Genomic DNA, 27,831 nt, shown 5'->3' on the forward strand with positions numbered 1-27,831 from the left:
CGCCTCGAATTTTAAAATAATGTCGAATTTCAAAACACGTCGAGTACCCGACTTAGTCCCAAGGAAGGCAGTTTGCCTGATTTGATGTTCTAATCCACAAGAAACCAGTCTGATCTACATATGCTCGAATCCAATCTCGTAAAATTCGGACTCAAACAGGGCACTGTTTATACCCGACCCAAAAATATAGCCAGGTCCTAAATGAATAAAAGTCTACCCAAGAGAGCTAGCCTCATCTATACTTTTCCTACCTCATAAAAGTCGGACGCAACGACAAACAGCTCATCTCAACGTATCTGAATAAATAACTAACTCCTAAGATATCTTCCATTTATCTAGAATAAAGATCTCAACAACTTCCCTAAAAAAGGGAACGGTCATCCACCATCAAAGGTGGAACTACTCTAAAAGTAGTTATATACTCTACTATAAATACATTGACACCTTCAGGTATATTCAGGAGCTAATCTATTAAAAACTTACTTTAAACCCTTGCTAACTTAAGTATTGGAGTCTCTTGTAGGTATCACCCACATTTCCTCACGAAGAACTCCAACGGCAACACTTCGACACCAATAAAAGTTAGATGCTTCCTCAAAAGGAGCCTGAACCTTATGTTCATGCCAAAAGCAACTCCATTTCAAGTAATAATCCTCGAAACAATTATGTATAACACGACATGAGAATATATCAATATACCAACGCAGAACAACAACAGAATTCTGTAAAGAAATTTATCATATGTTATATATATTGCAGTAAGTACATTTTTATTAAAAAATAGCGTCTACAAACTTGTTTTATAAATTAAAAATAGTTCATATTTAGTTGATTTGGGTTTCTTTTAGTCCGCAAGCCCATCCTTTCATAAAAAAAAAAAAATTAAGAGGTCTATAAATTTTATGGAAAGAAAAGGTATGTAAGTTTTATATGTAAAATAGAGGATGATATTCAAATTTAAAATGACTTCATATTCGAATCATATATGTATAACAATTAATATTCACTATGTTTATATAAAAAATATCTACTAAATAAATTATTAGTATAAATATATATCAAAAATAAATTAATAAAATATATATTTATATACAAATATATAATAATTGATTTGGTAAATATCTACATTTTTATGAGTGTATTTTTTAGGTATATATATAAATATTTTTTATATATATACAAATATACTTTTATATATAAAAATGTATATAAATATATATTTTATTAATTTATTATGAGTATTTATATACATTTATATATAAATATTTATATAAATACACTCATAAAAATATTTATATTATATACAAATATACTCATAAATATTTATATATATACATAAAAAATTATCAAAAATACTTATATATAAAAGATATTTTTTATGTATATATAATATAAAATATTATATATACATAAAAAATTAATTATTATATATTTTTATGTATAATTTTTAGATATCTATTTTTATGTATAATTTTTTATGTATATATAATATTTTTGAATAATTACTAACAACACAACAAAATAACTTTTAAACGAATTGAAACTATCTTGGAGTGTTGCTCTATGCTCTTTTAATGATTTGAAATTATCAACATTCAAATCAACTATATTATTGAAAAAAAAAAGCTATATTACCACTAAAATAGTCATTGTAATAAAATATATAAAATAATATACATATTTATACACAAATACATCTAAGTATCTTTTGGTCTAGAAGTATTAATTAAGTTAAATAACGCCATAGAAGATAAAAGAAGGACTAAATACGAGTTAAAAAAAAAAACCGTCATATGCATCACACTATAAGACTATAAGCAAAGAACATGGGTTCAGTCAAAGAAAAGTCCATAAGCGTGATTTTGGAAAGCCTATTATGTAGTGATGCTTATTGGGCTTAAGTCCACTTATATTATGGAAATTGGATATGCAAACCTTGGACTGAAACTGCATTTACTAGAAGAGTACATAAGGGTTCAAACTTCAAACCCTAGCTATGATTCCTGACCCAAAAAAAATTCTAGAAAGTGGTTATATGAAACCCATGGAGAGGGAAGGAGGTATGTGTGTGTTAGGGTGTATGACCAAAAACAAAATCTCTCTATCATTGTGGAACCGATTCGGGTGCATGTTAGGGGCCATTTGGAAGGTAGAACCCTCCAAGCTTAGACATGTCTTAATGGAACAAAGACACAACTTCTGACCAAAAAAAAAAAAAAATTTAACTTACTACAAAGTTGCCAGCCAGACGAACCCATTCTCTATTATTCGCGATAAAATGGTCCCGGCCCTTTTGATTTTCACTTTTCAGCAGTCTCTTCTCTCTTCTTTGTCTGTATCTTTTTTTTTTTTTTTCAGTATTTTGATGAGTAGTTGCTTTCTTCTGGGTCTTTAACTCCCTACTTAGTAGATAAATAAAATATTTAGTAGCTAATACCAAAAAATATATATACTTAGTAGTGACAAGGAAAAATAAAATTTAAAAATATTATTTATATATTAAAATTAACTATTAAAATTAATTATTATATATATATATATGTATATGTATAATTTAATTTATTTTTAATATATTTTATTTTAATAGTTGATTTTGATATACATTTGATATGATTGAATAAAGTTATACTCAAATTCGTTCATTGAAATTTGTTCATTCAATAACTGCAGCTTCGGCTCTACTACTTTTTCTTTTGTGGACCTAAACTTGCTGCGGCTGGTTGCTCAGTGCTCTCACCTCCCAAAAAGAGGTCCTTACATCATCAACTTTAGTTTTACTTTCACACCCTAATATTCCTAAATTTAATATTGACTAAATATAATTATCGTGAAGAAGTCACCAATTTATTATTGTCATTATCTTTTGTTAATTTAAACTTGTGAAGGTTTACAATCCTTACAGATCAGAAGAAGAAAAAAAGGGCCCAAATGGGCGATTATGATTGAAGATAAAAAAGGGTGCCAATAAGGCAATAAGATATCGTGTGGAGATGTGACACGTGGCGCATCATGGTGGAAGGATGTGGACAGCGCCCATACTTCACTTTTAACGACTCCCATCACTTTGGGATTCGGATTTTCAAAGTTCAGTGGTGGGCCCTCAAACGGTCTTCACCCTTCACCCTTCACTAACCGTAGATCGTTACCTACAGTGATAAGAACTCGTTGCATCTTACGGTTTAAAATAAGAACTACTTAAATAAAAACGTTTATAGAACATATTTTTTTAAAAATATTAAAAAATATATTTTTAATAATTAAAATTTAATATATATAATTAATTAAATTGTATTATTTTTATTAAAATTGGACTAAATAAATCAGTTTAATTAAAAAATCGATAAACTAAACTTTAAACCGATTTAAATTAATATTTTTTCATATAAAATTATTATAATACTCTTATTATAAAAATGACTAATATATATATATATATTTTTTTTTTTTTTTGAAAAACTTAAATCCTAATTATATGATGGCATAAAAAAAAGAGAAGGATTAAGATTTAGAATTCTTAATATATATATATATATATATATATATATATATTTATATTGTAATTATTTTTTTATTTAAAAATATTAATTTAGACCAATTTAAAGTTTAATTCATCTATTTTTTAATTAATTGATTTGTTTGGTTTAATTTTGACAAAAATAATATAATTGAATCGATTATATATCTTAAATTTTAATTGTTAAAAAATATCTTTAAAAAAAGATGTTTTAGGTGTCTTTATATAAATGATTCCTTTTAAAATAAGAATTTATCTATCTATATTATTAGAATATACAAGATTATAAATTAAAAATATTTTTATTAAAATATAAAAATTTTACATTTTTAATGTATTTATTTTATATTTATTAAAAAAATAATCTTTTTTATTAATAATAAATTTATTATATATTTCAAAAATATATATTAATTAAACCCTTAAATAATTAATTATATTATATATACATTAAAATATTAATAAGAGGATTATTTTGCATAAAAATAATTTTTGTTGACCATCTGGGTTCGAATCCTACTGAGAGGTCTACTAGAGATCAGAAATTGCTGAAAAAAGAACAAGATGTTTCTTTTGTTCTTTCTGGGCGATCGAAAAGTAAAGAAATGGTTAATATATTCAAGATAATTATGTATTTACAAAATACTGTCTTCCGATAGACTTATTTGAGGGAGGGTCCCATTGGCGTACATCCAGTAGGAATTGAACCTACGAATTCGCCAATTATGAGTTGGACGCTTTAACCATTCAGCCATGGATGCTTAGCGGAGATCCTCGTATATGGTGAATAACCAAATTCCAATTGAAGTGAAATCTTTCGGATAAATCAATATCTCTATATGAAAATGGCTCACTAATATATATTTTATTATAACATAATTCAATCATAAAGTTAATTTATCCTTAAAAGATGGTTCAGTTGTAATATAAAAAAAAGATTAGATAATATATTGCAATTTAAATGAACTCTAATAATTACTTCAAAATATAATAATACTTTTAATAAAAAATATTATTTTTAATCCTTGATCTTTATTTTTGTAAAATTGATTAACTTCTCTATTAATATTTTTTTTCAGTATTAATAAAATAATACTACATGATAATTAAACTATTAATTTATTTGTTAAGAGCTAATTAAGATTGAAAAAAAAAATTGTTAGAAATCTCCTTGTCTTTTAGGAGTAATTGTTAATATCATTTAGTTTTTTTTTTTTTTTTTTTTTTTTTACTTCTTTTTAACTACATCAGCTAAATCTACTTTGTAAAACTAAGAGATATTAAATTTTTAAATTATTTTTACTTACAAAAATTAAATGAAGAATATATTAATAATAAATGTATTACATAAATATATTTTAGAGAAAAATCATTCACAAAGAGACTAACTCATCCCATGAAGTTAAATATTAAAGGCTGAAATGAGTATTTTTTTTGTTGGAGGCCTCAATCGTAATACTTCGAAAAAATTATCAAATATCGAAATGGGTATTCATTAATCACTCTAATATATAATATAAAGATACTAGACAATCAAATTTCTTTTAACTAAGTTTAACTAAGTCAAATTTATATAAGCATATTTATATTCTCGTTCACATTTCTCTTCTTCATCCTCATCTTCTACCACCTTCTTTTTTATTATTATTATTATTATTACTATTACTACTACGTTTTTTTTTTCTACCACTTCTTTCTCTTTTTTTCTATTTTTTTTTCTTATCTTAGTCCTCCTCTTCTTTCTTCTTCTTCTTTATTTTTTCACAATCTTCTTTTCTTGTTTAATTTTTTCTTTTTTTTTTTCTCCTCCTCCTTTTTTATCCCATTATTATCACTATCATTATCATTATCTTCTTCTTAGTTCAATATCACACAAACATTTTAGCGATAACAAAAATGACATAAAAATTTTAGATTAATAATACAAAAAATCTATTGAAAATAACACATAAATTTTTTATAAATAACACAAACTTTTTTTAAAAAATTCTATTTTCAAAATATTAACTCACTCAACTAATACAATATATTCAAATATATTATTTAAAAGAATATAACAATTTGTTACAAATAACACAAGAATGACTAAATACCTTATATCTATATGAATTCAATACCACTCAATTAGTTACATGATAAGAAAAATTACTTAAAAAAAATTTATGTGTCATATGCAAAAAGTTTTAGTGATATTTTTCTAAAAAATTCTGCACAATTCAAAATTTTTCTTCATCTCCCTCTTCTTCTTCATCATCATTTTTTTCTTTTTCTTCTTGTTTTACATTCTCATAATTCTTCTTATTTTACTCTATTAACAAGAATCTATGTCACGGTTAAAAAATTTCGTTATCAAAATTAAGAAACTTTCTGTGTTACAGTTAAAAAATTTCGATACTATTTCTAATAAACTTTGTGAAAATTAAAACCCCCTTCCCTTCTCCTCCTCCTCATCATCATCATCTTGTTTTACATTTTTAAAATATTTCTTATTTCACCCTCTTAACAAGAACCTGTGTCATAGTTAAGAAATGTTGGTGTCAATTAAAAAAATTTGTGGCGCAGTAAAAAAATTTCAGCTTGTTTTTTTTGCATAATTCAAAACTCTCCATCCTCTTCTTTTTTATCATCTTATTCTTCATTTTCTTTTTTATTTTCTTCTTTTTGTTTCACCTTCTTAACAAGAATAAAAAAAATTGAACCAAAAAAAATGTTACAATAAATAGAAAGAGGAAGAAGAGGAGAAGGAAAAAAAATACAACCGCAACAAGAACAAAAGAAAGATGATATGAGAAAACACATGAAGAAGAAGAAAGAACGCAAAAAAGAAGAAATGTGTGATTCACGCACACGTTATGTGAGTGATTTTTGTTGAGTTTGGATCAACTTTATTAAACTTAGTTGATAAAAACGCTTAGATATATAATGGGACCATATACAATATATCAATTGTTAGATCCGCATTTTTACGCGAAAACATTTTTGAGTTTTTGTTCATCTTCTTGACTAGGGATAAACGCGGCCTGGATTAGATGGCCAAAATCTCAATTCGATCCGCACTAAAACCATCGAATTAGATCGGATCCAATATATGTGTTTTTTAAACTCATATCCGATCTGATTCGATTGCGGATCAATCGGATATCAGATATATCTGCAAAACATAAAAATACTTTAGAAAGCTTATTTTTATTAAAAAATATCAATACAATTTATTTTTCATTCTTTTAGATATGTTTACTTTTAAAATAATAAAAAACATACTTTTTTTGAAATAATAAAAATAAAATAATATAACATATATGATAATTATTAATTGAAATAAAATATAAAAGAATATTTATTTATTTATTTATTTATTTTATGCGAATCCACATGTATATGGATACCAACCTGAAATTCACAATCCGATCCTATTAGTATGCAAATCGGATCAATATCCACAACTTTTGAATTAAATTCGAATAAACACCGCGGATATACGATTCTAATTTGATCCATGAACACCTTTGTTCTTGACTTTCTCCCTTTAGAATTTTACAAATTTGATATATAAGAGTCACAAATTTAGAAATACACACTTTAATGACGGAAAAATGACAATCTGTCTCTTATCTTTTTTTCTCATTAGATGCACGAGTCCTTCTATAAAAATTTCCAGTAAAGGATGACGAAAAATGATTATGTGTGTCGTAACTTGTATGACTTGACCCTCATCAGTCTTCCGTGAATGATAACTATTTGATTGATACTATTTACCTCCTACATGATCATCAAAATGATGTCCCAATCAAATGATCATCATCTCTCTGCAATATTTTTTTAATGACTGTATAGGCGATAAACAGTCACAATCAAATGGTTATTGGAAAGCTATATTTTATAATAATTTTTTTAACATCAAAAGTTCCAGTAATGATTATTTAGATATTGAGCCAAATGATGATTTTTAACGAATTTTTAAAAATAATTTGTTATTCTATTTTAAATTTATAAGTTTGTAAAAATATAATTTTTTAGAATTTGAAATAAAATATAAAATTCTAATTTTTATTTTTGTTCGTTTTGATTTTTTTAATATTTTATTTGAATCCAAATAAAAGTATTTTCTTATTAACATTTATATTTTAAAGTTAATAAATATTAACTTAAAATTAAGAAATGTCAATAATATGTAGTAGTAATAAATCGAATCAAGCTTATTCGATTTACTATGTATATATTTTATAGTAATAATACTAGTAAATCGAATAAAGTTAATTCGATTTACTACTAGTACAACATAAACAAGATAAATTGAATCAAGTTTTAAAAGTGTATTTTTTTAATGTAAATTAAATTTATTTGATTCGATTTACATAATGAGTCAAATGAAATATGCATGTAACTAAATTTAATTTAGGATATCTGTATAATTTTTTCTCATTCAATTTATCTATGTAGATTACCCTAATTTTCATAATTAAAGTAAGAATGTTATTAATAAATTAATCGATGTCATTTTTTTAAAATTAATTTTTGTCATTTTTGTATATGGCGATTGGATGTGAGTAACATTTTAAGTTGGTTTTTAATAATTTTTATTTTAGAGAAATCAGTTCTTAACAAAAAAAAATTTCTCTAATAATTTAAAATATTATATGAATTAATCCCTAGAAAACAAAACAATTTAAAATTTTCACCTATACTCATTTTATATTAAAAAATTAAAATTAAAAATTAATGTGTTATATTGAAAAAATACTAGAGACTAATTGTTCTTTTTATTTAGTTAGAAACTAATTTATTAATGTTTAGTTTTATTAAAATAACTAATTTAGAGGGGAAAAAACTTATACTTCTTAAATTAGATTGGATTGATAGTATAATTAGTTCATTTTTTTAGCTTAAGTAAATATTGAAGGTTTGAATCTTGTTTTATATATGCAGGACAAGCGACAAGTCATTAAATAAAAATTATGGTCAATTAATCTTTAAACTGTCGAGTTGAAAAATATTTTAGGACTGAAATTGAGCCGAGTTAAGTCGAGTGAGACTAAGTGCATGTTTGGGCGTCATTATTTTGTTAAAAAAAGATCTTTTTTCAATGAAAAAAGATCTTTTTTTATTTTTTAACGTGTTTGGCAAATTTTTAGTAGTAAAAGTAACGAAAATTATAACTCGAAAAAAGATCTTTTCTTAGAAGCTCACCCAAACAAGCCCTAAGCTCAAATTTGAGTAACAAAAATTGAGCTCAACTCACAGCTCAATTCATTAACAATCGAACCTATTTGTTAAACTCAAATTTGACTCACCAAAAACTCACGAATTGGCTCAACAAACAAAAACATGATCTATAAATTTATATAAATAAATTATAACTTATATATAAAAACTATCAATCTTATATATTATCTATTTATTAATAAATATAATTTACGTCTTCTATCAAAATTATATATAAAAATAACTTTTATTATTATATTAGTCTCGATATCGGCTCATTTAATATATAAACTAAAATCTAGGCTTAAACTTGACTCCCCATCTCATAAATTTAGCTTATTAAGCTGTTAATAAGACAAATTCAAGTTAATTTGACTCACTTCTAATTTTAAAATATGTTAAAAATTTGTTTGGATGTTATTAAGTTGTTAGTAAAAAATTGTTTTTAATATTTTTTTTTTATCTTTTAACGTACTTGTTTAACAAAATTTTAGTAATAAAAATACTAAAAAAATAAAAAATAATTTAAAAAAAACTATTATTTATATTTTTTAAAATATTTTTATTTAAAAATATTGTTAACCTAATAAATAAATAAAAATATTTTTATATTATTATATATAATGGTTAAATAAAAATATTTTTTATATAAAATTATTTTTATTTTTCAAAAATACTTCTAAAAAAATTATTAATTCTTTTTATAAAAATTCTCCCGAACAAATTTTAAGAAATAATAATAAAAAAAATTACTTAGGTTGATTTTATTTCCGTTTTATTTAATTTTCATTTCCCTTTGCATCTATATATAAATGCAAGAGTCCGCAGCCTTGCTCGCATTGTACTAGTAACGAGTGAAAGAAGAGAAATTTGCGAAGCACAGAAAAAGATGGGCACCAACCAGGTTTGTGCAGTACTAACAGTCTCTCTGTTTAATTAATTTTATTTGGCCTTGATTCACAAATTTGGAGTAATTAATTAAGTTTGTGAATTCGCGCAGAGTGAGGTTGAGAGGAAGAGTGAGAAAGAGCTCAAGCATCTTGGCTTTGTGAGGATTGCAGCGATTCAAGCCTTTGTTTGCGTCTCAAATCTCTATCAATACGCCAAGCATAACTCTGGCCCTCTCAGATCTGCCGTTGGAGCGGTTGAAGGGACTGTTTCCGCCGTTCTCGGCCCCGTATACAACAAATTCAGGGATGTACCTGACGATCTCCTTGTTTTTGTCGATAATAAGGTCTCTCTTAATTTTTCAATTCTTTTAGGTCTATATTATGCATTTACGAATGATTTATTTTGTTTATTGATTTCTGTAGCTGCTATGTGTGAATTCAGATCAAGATCTGTTCGTTTTGCAGCTCCACAAAGTTTGGTCGATTACAACCGTCTTGCAACTTCCACTTCCTCCAAAGCATTCTTTCTATTAACAGCACGATTCTTTTTCTTTTTCTTTTTTTATTATTATTAAAAAAAAACAAACGCATGATTATCTCTACGCATGCATCCAGAGTATTTTTTTTCCCTTCTGAAAACATTGCTACTACTAGTAGTATATAGCAATGTCGAATTTTGTGTGTCAGATTAACTGGCCTCTTAGAAATGAGATTAACTCATGTTGTTCAGTTAGTGTATGATACTGATGAAACCTGTTTGCATGCTTGGAATTCTATTCATTGTTAGTGAATTGGGAGTTGGAGAACTAATTATGAATGTGGGGCATTATGATTGTGGCAGGTGGATGAAGCTAGCCAGAAATTCGAGGAGCATGCACCTCCATTAGTGAAGCAGGTAGCAAGGCAAGCAAAGGGGTTGATTGAGGAAGTGACACAGAAAGCAGAGAAGGTTGTGAGTGAGGCTCAATCCGGAGGAGCAAAAGCAGCTGCACATTATGTTGCTGAGGAGTCCAAACACATTGTGCTAACTGGCTCAGTTAAATTGTGGAACGGTCTAAACCACTATCAACTGTTCCATGCAGTGGCAGAGATGGCTGTTCCCACTGCTGCACACTGGTTGGAAAGCTACAATCATGTGGTTGAGGACATGACTGCTAAGGGTTATGGTGTTTTTCAGTATTTGCCTTTGGTTCCAATTGATGAGATAGCCAAGGCATTTAAACAGGGAGAAGGAGAAGCGAATGTCAATGAGAATGGAGATGGAGGTGTCATTACTGGACAGATAGCACAATCTGAGTAATTTAGCTAGTATGTACTTGTGTTTTAAGAAAGTCTACTTTAGATTAATGTTATGGTATGGTATCCTTGTGGGGTTTAATTAAAGTGGGTATGTACGGGGTTGGGGTGTGAATGGAAATGTAAGAAATGGGTCGAGTTAAAAGACCCATGTAGCTAGCTCTCAAGTCTCAGCAATTATGTAGAAGTTAATGTGACGGTGTCAGTTGGTGCGATAAATGGTGATGCTTGTTCCGTGCTGTTCTTGCATAAATATTTGCTTAATAGATGCAGGATACTAGGACTTGGGTGACTCCGTCACCATTTCCTGCAACTTTTAAATTACTATTCATAAATGCCATTATGGATATGATTGAGTGGCCTCGAACAAATATATAACGTCTCATCTCCGTTGTTTTTACTTTTTACTCTCTAGAGTTTAATATGATGTAAGAGACGGAGCTTAACAACTGGTGTGCTCAATTCAAGGGTTTTTGGGGCTTTTTTCTTTATTAAAAAAGTTGGTAGAGCTTTGAGTAACACAGGTTTAAGTTAGGTTAGAATTTAGTGTGGAGTGGGCATTGGCACACACGAAATATGTTGGTTTATCTTTAATGGGTGGACTTTTCAGTTGTCAATGTACCAGGAATATGGAGGAGTTTAGTCTAGTAGGATATAGGTGAGCTAGAGAAATGTGATATACCGTTAGTAGGGTTGGAAATAGGTTAGGCAGTCTATCAGGGCTTGCAATTTGGCCTGAATTTTGGCTTGATCTGTTATAAAATAATTCTAAATAATTCAAGTTAATTTAAAAGTTTAATTTTGTTAATAGATCAGGACCAAATTTATAAAATAATCTAATAGGCCTGTGTGTCTGAGTTTGTTAAAATATAAATAAATACAAATATAATTTTTATAATTAAAATAGTTATTAAAAATGTTAAATTTGTTATATTTTATTATAAATACTTTTTCATATTTTAAATAATTTAAAAATTTAGATATTATTATAATGATTGAATTTAGTATATTGTATATAAATATTTTTTTAAAAGAAAATTAATTTTTTTAAAATATTTTTTATTTTAGTAAAAAATTATATATATCAAACATTTTACCAAGCTTCAAGTAAGACCAAATTCAATAACAAGCTAGATTTAGTACTTAAAATAAAGTCTATAACAGGCTACAAGGCAGTTCAGATCAGTTAAATACATTACAGACTTAGCCTGTTAATGATGAAACCTGGTCTGTTAAGGGTGTAGTGCCCTGACTTAACCTGTTTCCACCCCTAATCGTTCGTCTCTACCATTGAGATATAACATAAATTATAGGATAAAGTATATTTTTTGTCCTTAAAATTTGTTAAAAGTTTCAAAAATACTCCTAAGTTTTATTTTGCATCAAATTTATTTATAACGACTAATTTTTCAAAAGAATTTATTACCAATTCAGGAATAACTTCACAAGAACAACCTTTAACACAAGCAAATCAAACATATTTATCATATATTTTTGTTGGATTAGTCCTAATTTTTTTAAAAAATTAGTTGTCAGGTGTAACACCCTATCCCCCCAAGCTTTACTTCTAACTATAAAGCAAAGGACGACAAAGCGTCACGATAGTTCTAAAACTCCATACAATAGTATACAAACAAGAAATATTAAGACTAGAAGTCTGATAAAGGAAAAAAAGACTGAAGATGTATAAAACAGAGATACAAAGTGCGAAGTGTTCACACTTGATAACTAAAGCGCATAAACACGAAAGAAACAAAACATAATATATAAAACCTTGTAAAATAGCTCCAGGATACACAAGGTAGTTAATATAAGATAAACAAGTTATATATATCTCAAAAGGTAACTAGTCGCAGCCCGCAGAGTTTACGCCGACTAGATAAACAAGATACAACATAGTTTTGATAATAAAAACAGCCACGTCTTATCTCTCAAAGTTTTCAGAAATAAAGCCCCTCAAGCATCAAAATACAGTAATCAAAAGTGAGAGATACTATAATAAAATAAAGCAAAAGATAAAACTCGAGCCATCCTCCACTTTGTCACCATCCACAAACTCACCGAGGTGGGTTGCGATCTGCATCTGAAAAACAACAACATATGGTATGAAAATCGGAGGTCTCAATATGGTAACATTACCCAATAGATAAGATATCAGGTTCCGCGAAGGCAAAGGCAATTCTAAAACTTCAAACCAATATGAAATGAATTCAACTTATAGTAAAACTTTAAAGAGGGTTATCTAACTTATGAATTTTCTATTCTATAGAACACTGCTGTCCCACAGTCTTCGCCAACATATCCTCCATGCGATCCCATCGCCACCGCCTACTGAGCCTCCTCAATCCCAGCAGAAAACACAGATAGATGCAAGTAAGTAAAACACAAGTAATAGCATATACCAAAAGTAATCCAATTAGCAAGTAAACATATTATACAAGTTGGCACAATGCAAGTAAACAAAGCAAACAAACACATAAGAATGCATATGATGAATACATGTCCTATTGGCCGTGATATCACTTGTCGGTTCAACTGCTAACCCGATACATCCCCTCGGAATGTCGCCTTTCTTTCACGAATATATAATTGCGCCCTGGGATATAGTGCCCTAGCTAGCACACTCTTACGGGATATAGTGTCCGAGCACACTCTTGTGACCAGAAAGAATGCGAGCAAAATACACTGCCTCAGACCTCACATCTCAACGTAAACGGGATTAACCGTCGTCCTTACGCTGGCGTCGCAACACTCGCACAACATGGTATGCACACTTTACTTTTGTGTATACACATGGTATGCGCACAACACTCGCACAAGCCCCTTTTATTCCTATAACGCCATCATACGTACGTATGGGTCATGCGTACGCATGACCTCAATTTCCTGCAATTTCTGCAGAATTCAGTTTTTAACTATAAATTTCAAATGCGCATAACTTTTTCATTAAAAATTATTTTCCGTCCGTTCTTCGAACGTCATAATCTACACGGGCCTATTTTTTATTTAAGATAAATTTCATAAAATTTGGGAGTCTAAAAACCAAGTTGTGACCCGTTGAAGTTGGTTAAAAATAGGTTTTTACCAAAATATACCAAACTCCTATATTTCCAAAACCTTCAATCCGATTCAATTCAAACATACCAAATTTCAATTCTAAGCACTTATACACACTTTCAAGTACTCATCCATCAAATTCCAACGATCTAAAACCTTCAACAAATAACAATTAGATTTCGACCCATCTCAATAAACCATTCAATCCCAACAACAATTCATAAGTTCACAATTCTAACCATCATCAACCCAAACATAATTCACAATAATAATTATCGTCACAATCATACTTTTACCATATTCATTCATTTCATTTTATCGACTTACCCGGTCACGGCATTCGACCCAATCCTTCTTATCATTTATTAATCTCATCATCACACATAAATTTTTCATTCAACATGCTCATACCACGTTCTCATCCAATAAATCACATATCATACATATTCAATCAACCAATGCATACAATTCAAACCTATCTTAAGGACAACTAGTCTAAGTTTCACACAACATTATATATTAACTAAAGGAAATCGAAACTATACCTTGGTCGATTCCCTCCCAAACACAAAATACCAACTCCTACACAACTTTCAGGTCTCCAACAAGTAACCAATGCTCAGTCACCACTTGAGATCAAAACCAAGTACTCCAAAACACCAATGTAACTCTAAGCAACATAAATTTCAATCTAATTCATGCAATATACTCAAAATTAACACTAGGACTCATATTATTCAACTAAACACAAGGATTTAGTGATACATTACCTTGTCCAATTAATTTTGAGGTGAAACCCACTACTCATCCAAACTATATTACACCTAAATAACAAAATCCCAAAGAAACTCAATACCCAAAAGCTATTTTCGAGTTTGACATAGGACAGAGAAATGGAGCTAGGAATTCGAGTTTCTTTACCAACTTTATTCCAATATAATTAAAGAGCTCGACGAGAAGAGTGCATGGCTGCAATCTGCAAATGACACGCCAATCGGAGCTCCGAATCACAAGATATGATCAAATGAAGGAGGTGGATAGTAGAAACTCGGGTTTCACTCTCTTCTTCAATCTCAGCTGGTTCCTCCCTTTATTAGTGATGAATGAGCTGAATGGCCATATAAGGCTTTATATATGGTGGACTTGGGCCCAATTTTAGTCCGGTCCAACTAGTTATCGTTTTTGGTTCATTTGACCCAACCTCGGGCCAAAACCCTTAAAATAAGTGTCTGGTTTTCTATTCTAAATATTTCTCTAAGTATTTCTATAGTTTTTATTTCTCATACGCAGTACCAGACAAACTTAAGCCCGTACTACTGGCAAAATTACCAGTACATATTTTTTCGCAGAAAATTACATTTTTCCACTCGGAAAAATTTGCTGAATCCAAATCTTACCTTCAAATTTTTAAATTAATATTTCTAAATTTTCTAACCTATTCCGAATAATTAAAATATTATTTTAATTGAATGGCTAAATAAATTTCCGGTTCTTACATCAGGGGTATATTTGATGCAAATAAAAAATTTTTGGGACAAAATTAAAACAAAATAAAATTTAGGGATATTTTTAAAATTTTCAACAAACTTTAAGAAAAAAATTATATCTTACCTTAAATTATATCAATGGTCAAGATTTTGGAAGCTATGTTTGAGTGAACATGAAGGAGAGGACCTCATGGTGGGTGTTCGTTTGTTGACCTGAACAGGTGTATGGGTGAACAGGACTGGCAACTCCAACGTCGAATGCTGAGTGTAGGTTGGCGAGGGGTGGTATTTGCAATGACACTTTGATACCCAAGTCAAAGAGGATTCAATAAGGTGTAGTGAAATTAGAGTTGAGTTCATACCTTTTGGGGAGCCTTGTGCCCCTATTTGTAGTAGTTATGAGTGCCTGCTAAGGATCTCTTGATTCAAGGGGATCTTGTGATTTCTTCCCTTTCCTAGCATAGACGAAGTTAATTGCGGGATCAAGAATATTAGATCGAATCTTGTCTTTTTTGGGTTTGGATGGGCCTCCCTCTTCGGGCCCTTATTGACGGGCTGCTTTGATGGGTCGTGGCAAAAGGTCCCAGTTATGGTCCAGAACAATAGTTTGAGATCGGCTTTGTAGTTGAGAAGTATTTGAGCTTTTGTATTATTTCTTCTGACCAATTCACCATGTACAACGAAAACTTGGTGTGTGAAGGCATACGAAAAACTGATTATTTTTATTTTTATTGTAGAATATTTGAAAATATTTTGATTTTTATGTAAATTTAAAAATAATTATTTTACATAATATTATTAAGAGGATAGTTAGTGAAAATATAAGAAATTTAGACATATAAAATTGAATGATATGTTAAGAATCTTGTCATTGCTTTGTGTCCAACTTGGTTGGGGTTATTTTTTGTTTCCAATGGTAGGGGAAAGTTGAGGGAGGTTGGGATTTGGGGATAGGGAGTTTAAGAGGCGCCAACGATAGGAAGTTTTTCTCTTTTTCATTGATGATATTGGTATGAAATGCTATGATGTTGAGACTCTTAAATATTGGGAATTGGGAAGGAAATTTTGTTGCAATGTTTGATCAATTTGCTCGACTACGATCCATTACAAGCTCAAAGAATTAGACATGTCAAACATGGAATATGTTTTGTTGGAAAATTAGCCCAAAGGATTTGTTCGTTTTTATTTCTTATTAAGTATGATTTTGATCCCTATAATATTGGCTAAAAATTAAAGTCGTCCTTAACGATTTTTTTTCATTCAAAATCGTCCCTAACATTGAATTTTATTTCAAAATCGTCCTTTTAGACCAACACCATTCTTCCCCAATTTTTCCCTATCATCTCAATTCCTCATCTTCTCGATTCATGTTCTTATACCTAACAGAGAACATGTTCCTCTCTTCTTAACGCTTAGCTCAACATTGACGCAGTTAACGACCAACGCCTCATCATCCCTGATGTTCAATTCTCCGAAATTGAACTCAGAGAGATAGCTGGAATGGTGAATGACGTTGAACTTGAACGGAACTCCCATGTGCTTGGTGAACTTCTACATCATGGCACCTATCTCTTTCATGACCCTCTGTGCTGCGGGGACAGATCCTTTGTGAGCTTCGTCCAGGGGGTCGCCTCTTGGAACTTGAGCACCATCTCCGCTGCTGGCATTGTTACTCCATTTTCCGCATCTCCTCCTGCTCTGTTCAACTCCTGTGTCATTACCAATGTCTCAATCGCCTATGCATTGCTGCTAGCGTCTTTGCTTGCCTGTGTCATTGCTGCCAGTGTCTCTGTCCTCCTATATTACTGCTACCAGCGCATCTCTACCACCACCTGCTTGTCTACTCGCCTTTCTGCTCTCCTTTTCGACCACATCTCTGCTTGCCTTTTTGTCCTGTCTTTGCATATCTTGTCCGACTCTGCCGTGGTTGCTGCCCTCTCTTGTCCCTAGTTAAGACTTATTGCTCTCTCAATTTTTGTATTGAATTTACTAGGAATTTGCAGTGAATGGAAAAGATGAGGGATTGGGATGACAAGAAAAATTAGGAAAGGGTATTTTTGTCTAAAAAGACTATTTTGAAACAAAATTTAACATTAAGAATGATTTTAAACGTAAAAATTTTTTGAGTGATTTTAACTTTAAGCCAAAATCATAGAGATTAAAATCGTATTTAACCTTTTTTCTTTCTGTTGATATAAGAAGAGGTATATTAGTAGAAGAAACTGGTAGCAAATTGCTAACAAAGAGATTTAGATGATGTGAAAATTAGCTAAAAACAACAAACAAGGTGCATGACAATTATGTAAAGAAGAGAACATGACCACCAACAGGAATTCCAATTCCAGTAATTGAAGAATTTCATTTGCTTCATAACTTTTCAACAACGACGGTCAACAACCTTGTCTCTTAGCTAGGCATTTACGAGAAATCACTACTTCCATGAGGGTCCTTTTTGTCATTACATCACTCTTTAAACGATAAAAGGTTTATTGCAACGGATTCGAACAAATAAACATTATATTTCCATTTTTGTGAAGGAACAGGTCATAATTTTTTTATGGAGACCACTCTAATAAATATATTAAAAATGTCTTTGTTTTTAAAGATGTTTACATGTGTCATATTATTATTGGATATTTTTATTAAATCGGTTAATAATTTATTTTTTAATAAATCAGAATAAAATTGATTTATTAAAGCAATAATAATAAACCTAATTATCGGCATTATAATTATTAGACCTAATTTGATCTGATCGAATTACACAATCTAAATCGAATATTTTTAAATTTTTTGATAAAAAAATAAATGTATCCCCGATTTTTTGTTTTGCGGACATTTAAATCCCTAAAAATTTAAAAATACAATTAAATTCTTAAAAAAAATTAGGTTTATTGTTATTGTTATAAAAAAAATCAGTTTTATTTTAATTTGTTAAAAAATTCAAAAATAATCGATTCATTAATTATTAGTACGTCCAATAATAATGCTACACATAAAGACGCGTTACGGGAGCATCCTTTTTCCTATACATTATCTTATCAACTTTTTTCAATAAAAAAAAAAAAAAGGAAAAAAAACTCAAAAGATAGAGCTTAAGTCAATCCATAGAGTACATAAACTTTTGATTATAGCCTATAGGTAAAACGGTAGAAGCTCAACAGTTACTATTCAAGTAAACACAAGCATGATAATAATTCATATGCAGTCATTTTTATAAAAAAAATTATATTTAATAATTATTAAATGATATTTTAATTAAAAAATAAATTATTCAATAATTTTTAACTATTAATTTCACATTAAAAAATTGCACGCGATGTTACGTTAAATTTCACCTTTTACAAATGCTACACACTCTTATGACGAGAATGATATGGCATCCTTGGGCGCTTCTTGTCTCAAAACTCAAAAGTCTTGAAGCCGATAGAAAATATGGATGGCACTAAATTTCAGTGAAAATATTCATCTAAATACGTTATATGGCCATAACTGGCGCAGGAATATTATCAAACGTAGCACACAAAATCACCAAAAGAAAAAGTATAGATAAATAATTTTTAATTAGTTAACTTTAAATAATTATAATTAATAATTATTAATTTTATATTTTTAAAAAATAAAATTTGAATAATTATTAATTAATAACAATTTAAAAAATCAAGGTCACAAAGGAAATATTTGAAGTTCATTTGCCTGTATTTGAAAAGAGAAAACTAATATAAGAATAAGGATGAACATGAAGTGATCATTGATAGCCGAAAAAGAGTGGAAGAGTACCTAAGAAGTACGGGAGGAGTTCCTCGTAGGGCTCCATGCGGCCTGGGACCTTGGCGATCTGGGCGTCCCAAGCGAGCTGAGAGTTGTGGCGGTCAAAGGTCCAGAAGCCATAGGGTCGCATAGGGATGCTCCACATCTCCTTGGTCTTGGCGCACCTTTCTTTCACGGCATAAACGTGCTCTCTGAACTTCCGATCCCTTTGCTCTGGATCTTCCATCATCTTTAGTATCAAGTGTTTCGCAAATTCCATTATGAATCCCATCTCATCTCCCCTTTCTGCTCTGCATTTCAATGCGACAACACAAATCGTCATAATCTATAAAGTAAGCAGAAGATGAATTAGAGGGATAACACATATTACGTACCTGTTACTGTTAGGATATGCAACTCCGACCACAGCTTTGTCAAATACACCCTGCAGAACAATTGTAGCGTATGTATTTCCTCGAAGGAGAAGAAAACTATGCTCTCTCTTTGGCTTTTCAAATTCATTTCATAAATCAGTTTAATCTTTAATATTATGTAATGGCTAACAAGTGTCAGAATAAGTTCATAAGTAATTTTTTTTTTTTTTTACTTATAACTTATAAAAAAATTATAATATTAATATTTGGTATAATTTTTAAAATTAATTGTGATTTTTTAAAAATTTATTTAAAGTATTTATAAAGAAGTTAAAAAAATTGACTTCTCCTACAATAAAAAATTTCTTATCACTTTTTTTTAAGATAAATATTTTTATGATTAAAAAAATCAAATACAAAATTATTTATCTACAAGCTTCTTTGAATATAAAAATTCTTATGTTTTAAATTCTTTAAAATAAAGTTTAATTAAATTGTTTATCCAAACTGAACCTAAATCTCTCACTTTCAGAAACTAAGCTTCTATTATGGGTAACAAGTATTGCCATGTCTTCTTTTTCTGATTTTTTTTTATATTTAAATTAAATAAATATAATATTTACAAAAATACACGAACAATGAAATATTTATCAATATGCACAACACATTATATTGTTCCAAAAATCACATTACAGACATATCTCATGTACTCTGTATTCGGATTATGACAAAAATACAAAAGTAAAAAAAATATATTATAATATTCTCAGAGAATATCCGAGATATATTCTTAAAAAGTTTTTGGACTTAACACCCAGGATAACTATATAGTCTCAGTATCTTGGATGATGTATATTATCGTAACGATTTAACCATAATATTACGTATTAGTATTATTATACTCGTATGGTTAATTAAAAATATCCAATTTTAAAAAAAATAACCATTTAAATTGTTTAATTAAAAAATTAATAATTTAAAATTTTTAAATTATCTAAGACACTATAAAAAAAATACTGAGTATCGTTGAATTTAGTCAATTTACTATCAAATTTATTCGTCTAACGGTAATTACCGTCGAACTCTCTGGCAGATCACCTGCTCAGAAAACCAATTGGTTATGGACGAATTTTTTTGACAGTAATGTTGGTGCTAAAAATATGTTGTCTCGTGCCATATTACTGTTGGATTAATTCATCGGTAATTCCGACAGTAATGTTATTTTTTTAATTTAAAATAAATTGTTAATTTTAATTTTAAATTTTTTTTTTACACAATTAGTAGTCAATTCATAAATAATACAACGTGCAAATAAAATAAAAGTCAAGTACATCAAATAAATATATGAAACAATAAAACAAAAACCTAATATCTACAGATCCAGGTAGTCGTCATCAGTCCTGTGGTCCTGAGTCAGCGGCACAGAAGTCGGTGACGATATTCGTGTGCCACCCGCGTTACCGCTGCCACCTGCAGCAGGACCGCTGGCACCAGCAGCAATACTGCCACTAGCAGGGTCGATGGTAGCAGCACGCATCTGGCCCTGATACACCTCCATCTGAACCTCCATATGCTGCATCTACTCCAACGACTCCCTAAACTCCAACCTGAGCTCAACCGTAGACATCACGCAGGTGAGGATCTCCTGATACCACTCCCGACAAGCTCTTGAGCCTACTGGTGAAGGCTACGATGGAGCCTCAACGTCGAGGTGCGAAGGCTGCTGGTGAAAAACGATCCCACCCCGTATACGCGGTTCTTGTACGGGACTGAGGCGGTCTCGTGACAAACCACATCGGGGTCGACGGCTGAGGCCGCAGATCCATCGGCGGCGTCCTCCCCAATTTGCTGAGACTGCTGAGTCATGGCCCCTAGTCTCTGTGTGTAGGACTCTTATGCAATTAACACAAGTTACGGTGATTAGTAAGAGTGTAAGACAGATATACAGTTAATCTCCAATAATTTTATAATAGAAAATAATCAGATGTATGTTTACTCACATAATGGTCCCGAGACCGCTGATTAGCAAATCCCGCTTTGTTCTCTTTCAACGTGTGGGTGTACTTGAATGTCTCTGCAAATGTGGCCTCACGGTCCAATGACTTCAACTACACAAGTTACATTGAAATACAAAATTCTTAGAATGCCCTGTAGTGATATGCAAAACAATGTAACGAAGTTATTAACAATATTAAAAGAACTACATACCAGTCTATCCTTCGCCTTCATGAAGGTCGCCGAGCCGCCGGTGTACTTCGACGACCTGGACGATGCCTTGTTAGCTTAGTTGGTGAGACGTCGATGCCTAAACCCTGCATCGGTCTACCAATGAGCTAACAGACCCCTTTTTTACCTCTGGTCAGAGCCAGACTATCCGATGGTCCCACCCATGAAGAACATCATCCAGCATCTGCTGGTGCCGCCGACCCATCCTATGGTCGAATATCTTTCGGATGGTCAGGTCGTGCTCAACATCCCAAATGAAGTACAGCTGCAACAAAGAAGCTTTAAATTTAGTTAAACAAGATAGAGGATATAAACTAGCTAAAAAAGGTTTAAAGCAGAAACAATGAAAGTAATTACTGCTCATTTCTCAAACCAGCACGGCCTAGTCTCAACGGGGATCTTCGTGTAGCTGGGTCTAGGCTGGTCGTCATCTCCTGAGTACACGCATTCGGGTTCGGCAAAAACATAACAACCACCCACAAACAAGAATCAACCTTAATAATTAAATCTAGAATACAGGAATCAGGAATCATAATAATTAAAACTAAAAAACAATAACCTGCAATTTACATCAACCTAAATCCACTAAACAGGAATCAGATTTCAGAAACTTTCAGCATTAACAGGAATCATAATCATTAAAACTAGAAAACAATAACCAGCATTCCAAATTAACCTAAATCGACTAAACAGAAATCAATTTTCAGAAACTTTCAGCAACAACAAGAATCATAATCATTGAAACTTAAAAACAATAACCAGCAATCCACATCAACCTAAATCCACCAAACAGAAATCGGGTTTCAGGAAATTTCAACATTAACAGGAACCACAATCATTAAAACTAGAAAATAATAACCAGCATTCCAAATCAATCTAAATCCACTAAACAGGAATCAATTTTCAAAAACTTTCAGCAAAAATAGGAATCATAATCATTGAAATTTAAAAATAATAACCAACAATTAACACTTAAATCAACTAAACTAGAAACAATTCAGGTATTTTCAGCGATAACCATAAACAGGAAATACATGAGCATTAAAGGTGATACTTACCTCGTGCTGCCATCAGGCCAAATACGCAACTTTACGATGGGAGGTGGTGGAGGGGCATCAGCTGTTGCCTCACTTCCGTGACTGGACTTCGAGGTCGCGGCATCTGTCACTGGAGTCGGCGTCGTCCTGGATGTAGGCTGCTGAATGGTAGGAGGCGGTGGTGTCGCCATGGACGGTAGCACGTAGTTGGGGTTAGGGACCATGATGAACGGCTGGTCTGCAAAACCCGCAACCTATGGTGTGACCGGCATGGTCAGAGTAAAAGGAGAGGATCCATAAGTCCCGGGGGTGTCAAAAGAAACCCTTCCTCTACCCCGACCACGACTATGACCACGACCAGTAACCTGATCTGCAGCACCTCTTCCTGTCGTCATGTCTGCATATATCAAAATCAGCAACAATATTCAGACATTTCAAATAACTCTAGCAACAATATTCAGCAATTTAGTTCAATAATCGAAACACTTTTCAAAGTTCAAATTCAAATTCAAAATAAGAAAAATCAATTCAACAATCAACAAATCCTCAGAATATTCATAAACTCAAATTCAGCCATCTTCAAACACATATAAAAACACAGTCTCCATACTCATCATATACATCATCTAACTAGATTTTCATAGCAAAAAAATAATAATTAGATAGAAAAAAAAGGATTTTTTTTACTCTAAAAAAAAATCTGTTAGGATAATGTTTCATTCAATATATAGTTTACATACATGTGGATATAATCTATTAAAAGAAAAACAGCTGGATATAAACAACGAGACATAAACACCCATCTCCACTTTCATCAAATAGAAGACAAGGTTAAACTAGTTTTCTTTTTCAAATATGCATCCTTAATAAGCAACATATGCTTCAATATAACTTAATTTCTCAATCTTGTTAGATCTGTTAAAATGGATAGCTTGACAATTTTTTCAATTTCCAACAAAACATTTTGGCCTGATATAGAGATTTTAATTAACTCAATATAGAGATTTCAATTAATAAAATAAAGTATAATCTAATCGAATTTCAACATACATCAGCATTAAGCAGACAATCTTTGATTTTTAATATTCACATTTGAATATATTACCTATTGTTGCAGAGGCAAAATCGATTTGAGAAGGAGGATGACGCATGACAGCGTGCAAGCAGCACAACCACGGAGGCATGGATGACTTTCCACGAGTAGCAACAACCACCCACAGAGACAGCGGAGGGAGGCACGACGAGACGCAAGCAGGAAGCAAAGTCGAGCAGAAACGTGAGGAAGGAGAGAGACGAAGCTGGGCAGTGGCGGTGGTGGCTTTGTGGTGCGGCGTGGCAGTTCGGAGAACGGATAATGTTAACGATGAAGTGGTAAGGAGAAAAGAGGGAAAAGAAGAAGAACGAAGATGTCTCGGGGGGGTGAGTGAGCTGACGGCGACGGCGACGGAGAGAGGGCTGTGATAGTGACAGTGTCAACGACGGCAGAAGGTGGCAGTATTACTAACCCAATATGTACTATCTCCAAAGACTATTTTTGGTCCAACACAAATGGTTTGTAACTTGTAATTCTATTAAATTATTGATAATATTTTCCGTATATTGAAATAAATAAATAAATATGATCATTTTTATAATAATAATAATAATAATAATAATAATAATAATAATAATAATAATAATAATAATAACGAATTTAAAAATGATAGTTTCATTTAAATTGAAGTTTAAGGCTTGTAATTCGTAAAGTACGTTATGAATTAAGAAAGCTAAATTCTAAGAATTCTCTAATTCTAGGTATTATTTAACCTCCTCTTTGTTCTTTTCTTTTATTTATTTTTCATTATAAAGGGTTGATGCCATAAATAATGGTTATTTTTATTCTACACAAACAAGTTGGTTTGTCATGTTCTAATTTCTTTTTGGAATTTCGCCAGCCCAGCAGCCCTTGTGATTCTAATGGCGGACAACGTTAACCGCTTAAGTCTATAAAAGAAAAAAGAAAAAAGAAAAAAAAAAGAAACAAAGTTAGGTAGAAGGCTATGTGAATGCAGACATGAGAAATGAGATAACCGAAGCAACAAATTAACAATATTTAAATTCTTTTTTTTGGTGACAACAATATTTAAATTCTACTCAGTCGTGTCTGGTTTTTTTTTTTTTTTTTTTTTTTTTTTGTTATTACAAATTAAGTATTGCTTTCTAATTTCAAAAAGCTATTAATTAATTTTTATTTATACTATATCCTTTACTATTAAATAGAGAATGAAAATAGTATTAAAAATACTTTAATCTTTTTCTTTTAATTGTTTATATTTTTAGCACAACTAAAAAGAAACACATAATAAGAATGTGAGAGAGTAATAATTAAGATTCTGGAATCAAGAAGTTGAATTTTCTAAATTTCATTGATTAAGAATGAGAATTTACTGCATCTTCTTACAATTTTTTACAATCAACATGGATAATCAATTAAATTTTAACTAAGTCTATACTTTTAATTAATAATAATTTATAAAGTTTTTTTTTGGTATAATAGACTAATAGTCTATAAAGTTTTTAACAATTTTTTTTTTGTCTTAAACAACTTTCAGTTCTCTTAGGATTATCAGGCGTATGGGTTGGACTTATAAATGCGGAGCCCAATCTAAACAAAAAAGATAAAAAATATAAAAAAAGTCAAATGAACCATCTTCCATTCTCCCTCACGTGGTTGAAGGCTACATACTAAACAGTAAACACTATTTAATTTAACTAGCTTGTGATCTAAATATATTTGAGAGTAAATAAATTGTCAACATTATGTACATACTTCTCTGGTAGCAACTTCAATTGAGAAGATGATTTTCTTATCCCTAGAGGAAAGTAAAAGCATTCTTTTCCCTCATGTATTTCATTTAGTCTAATAGTATTATTATTCACTTTAGTGTAGTAGTGAACTACTTACACAATTAAAAAAATTCAAAATTTAAAAATGACATGAACTACTTTTAGTTCAGGGATGAATTACTTTCTAATTTGTTCCAAAAAGAAAATTTATTTACCTTTATTGGGGTCTGGCGCCTTTAATATTTTTAGCCATAAATTGACGACAATAATTCCGGATGTGGGCCTTCATATTAGATTGGGCTTGGACCACCTACCCATACCTCTAGGGTTTAATGCGACTGAAATAAATAATGAACATTGCAGAAAGAATAAGTGCGCTCCCACCCACCATTCCCCCCATTCCCTTTACCTTCTTCGTCCTCTCATTAAATTATGTAAGTATGCTTTCTCTGAATGACATATTAATAATCAATGTCATAAATATTCAGCTCTTAACTCACATAACTTGTGGAATATGATTCAATTTTTCTAAATCAAAGAATTTTATAAACGGCTGGCATACTCCAATTTGGGAATAAATCTTCTCAAATTTTTTAATAATCGAAAGAATAAAATGTGATTTTTTATTATTAATTTTATAAATTAGACAAAAAAAAATTATAAAAAATATTAAAAAAATTAAAAATTATACTTTATTCTCTCCATTGTTACCAAAAAAAAATTGAAAAAATCTATTTTCTTCCCATTTGCAAAATCTATTCCCGGTCCTAGCCAGATGCGTGTTTCTCCTACTTCCTTAATTCTTTATTTCTTTCCTTCTTTTTTTTTTTTTTTTCCTTTTAATCCTTTATTCTGGTTCCTAGTTGGTCATCCCCTAAATATTGAACATGCCATTTACATTATTATAAATAAAGAATAATATTAGGTATCCAGTAAATATTATTATTTTTTATTAATACTTGATTAGCAACAATTTGTATTTATATTTATAGAAATTTTGCATATAAAAATAATGAATTATACTTCAAATAACATAATCTCTTCATGCTCATCTAAAAAATCGTAGATTTGAGTCTTCCTATCTTTAACAAAAAAAAAAACATAATTTATATTTATATTTATTAGAATTATATATATATAAATTAATAAAATTTATATACATAAATTAATAAAATTTATATACATAAATTAATAAAATTTATTTATTAAAGATAATTTAATTTTTATATTGATCAAATGATGAGGATTAAAAATACTAAAAGTTGTCCTTACCCATTCCAAAACTTTTTTATAAATGAATAAAATAATGTGCATGACTTTCACAGCGTTTAGAATTCACGATACGGATTGTATTCTCAAAGGTACCCATTTTTTAATGTCGTTTACAAGGTTTAATACTTTAAAATTAAATAAAAATATTCTTTGTGTATTACAAAAATATTGTTTGAATATAAGTTTAATGTATATTTTTTTTAACAAAATCACATAAAAAATTAGCGTGCTCTATAAATAATTAATGAGACCCGCCTAATAATAATTGGCAAATTAGTGTTTGTGTAGAAATATCTAAAGTATTATATTATTAAAAAAGTACCCATTAAAAAAGAATACATGATCATTTGTTTTAAGAGGAGATATTTGGTGTTATTGCTTATTGAGATAAATATTGCTAGTTTTCCTTGGTTTACTACCAGTTGGATTAAAGGGATAAAACTCAAACGTGACCCCTAATTTTCAATGAAACAGACAGGAAATGACTTTTTTTTTTTTTAATTTATTACACTTATTTTTCCTTTCACAATGTCTTGAAGCTACTAATTAATTAATTAAATTAATAATTGCATAACGAGATCATTTCATGCATGTGAGGATGCTACCATAAAAATTAGAAAGCTATATGTGTTTTTATTAAAAAAATGAATAAAAATGCCATCTTTTCACAATGTTAACTTTATTTTGTTTCACAAGGAAACCCAATTACCCAAGTAATGCAGCCGCACTAGATCAAGACAAGAAAGATAAGCGGTGCTCCTTAGTCCTTACCACCAAACCCCTATTTTAAAATTTCACACTAACCCAAAGTTCATTGTATTGTTGATGTCTAAAACATAAAGAATCTTTAAGAAACAAACTCTGTAGGAGTTAATTAAATAAAATTTTCTAGTTGCCTTG

The 27,831-nt window shown here is 30.1% G+C and overlaps 2 protein-coding genes across 2 annotated transcripts; one reads left to right on the forward strand and one right to left on the reverse strand.

Moving 5' to 3' along the window:
• Positions 1 to 9,493: 9,493 nt before the first annotated feature.
• LOC107631993 (Rubber elongation factor protein (REF)) lies at positions 9,494 to 11,155 on the forward strand. Its single transcript, XM_016335608.3, has 3 exons — positions 9,494 to 9,620; positions 9,717 to 9,950; positions 10,448 to 11,155. Exons 1-3 carry the CDS (start codon positions 9,606 to 9,608, stop codon positions 10,904 to 10,906), a joined length of 708 nt encoding a protein of 235 aa, XP_016191094.1. The 5' UTR covers positions 9,494 to 9,605; the 3' UTR covers positions 10,907 to 11,155.
• Positions 11,156 to 12,854: 1,699 nt separating this feature from the next.
• LOC148572737 (uncharacterized) lies at positions 12,855 to 19,696 on the reverse strand. The gene is made up of 3 exons (XM_088509859.1): positions 19,592 to 19,696; positions 19,227 to 19,507; positions 12,855 to 12,985 (listed from the first exon to the last, which is right to left on the reverse strand). Exons 2-3 carry the CDS (start codon positions 19,486 to 19,488, stop codon positions 12,960 to 12,962), a joined length of 288 nt encoding a protein of 95 aa, XP_088365985.1. The 5' UTR covers positions 19,489 to 19,507; positions 19,592 to 19,696; the 3' UTR covers positions 12,855 to 12,959.
• Positions 19,697 to 27,831: the final 8,135 nt, after the last annotated feature.

This window comes from Arachis ipaensis, chromosome B3, assembly GCF_059453495.1.
Source record: "Arachis ipaensis isolate K30076 ecotype BB chromosome B3, ASM5945349v1, whole genome shotgun sequence".
NCBI classification, from domain to species: domain Eukaryota; kingdom Viridiplantae; phylum Streptophyta; class Magnoliopsida; order Fabales; family Fabaceae; genus Arachis; species Arachis ipaensis.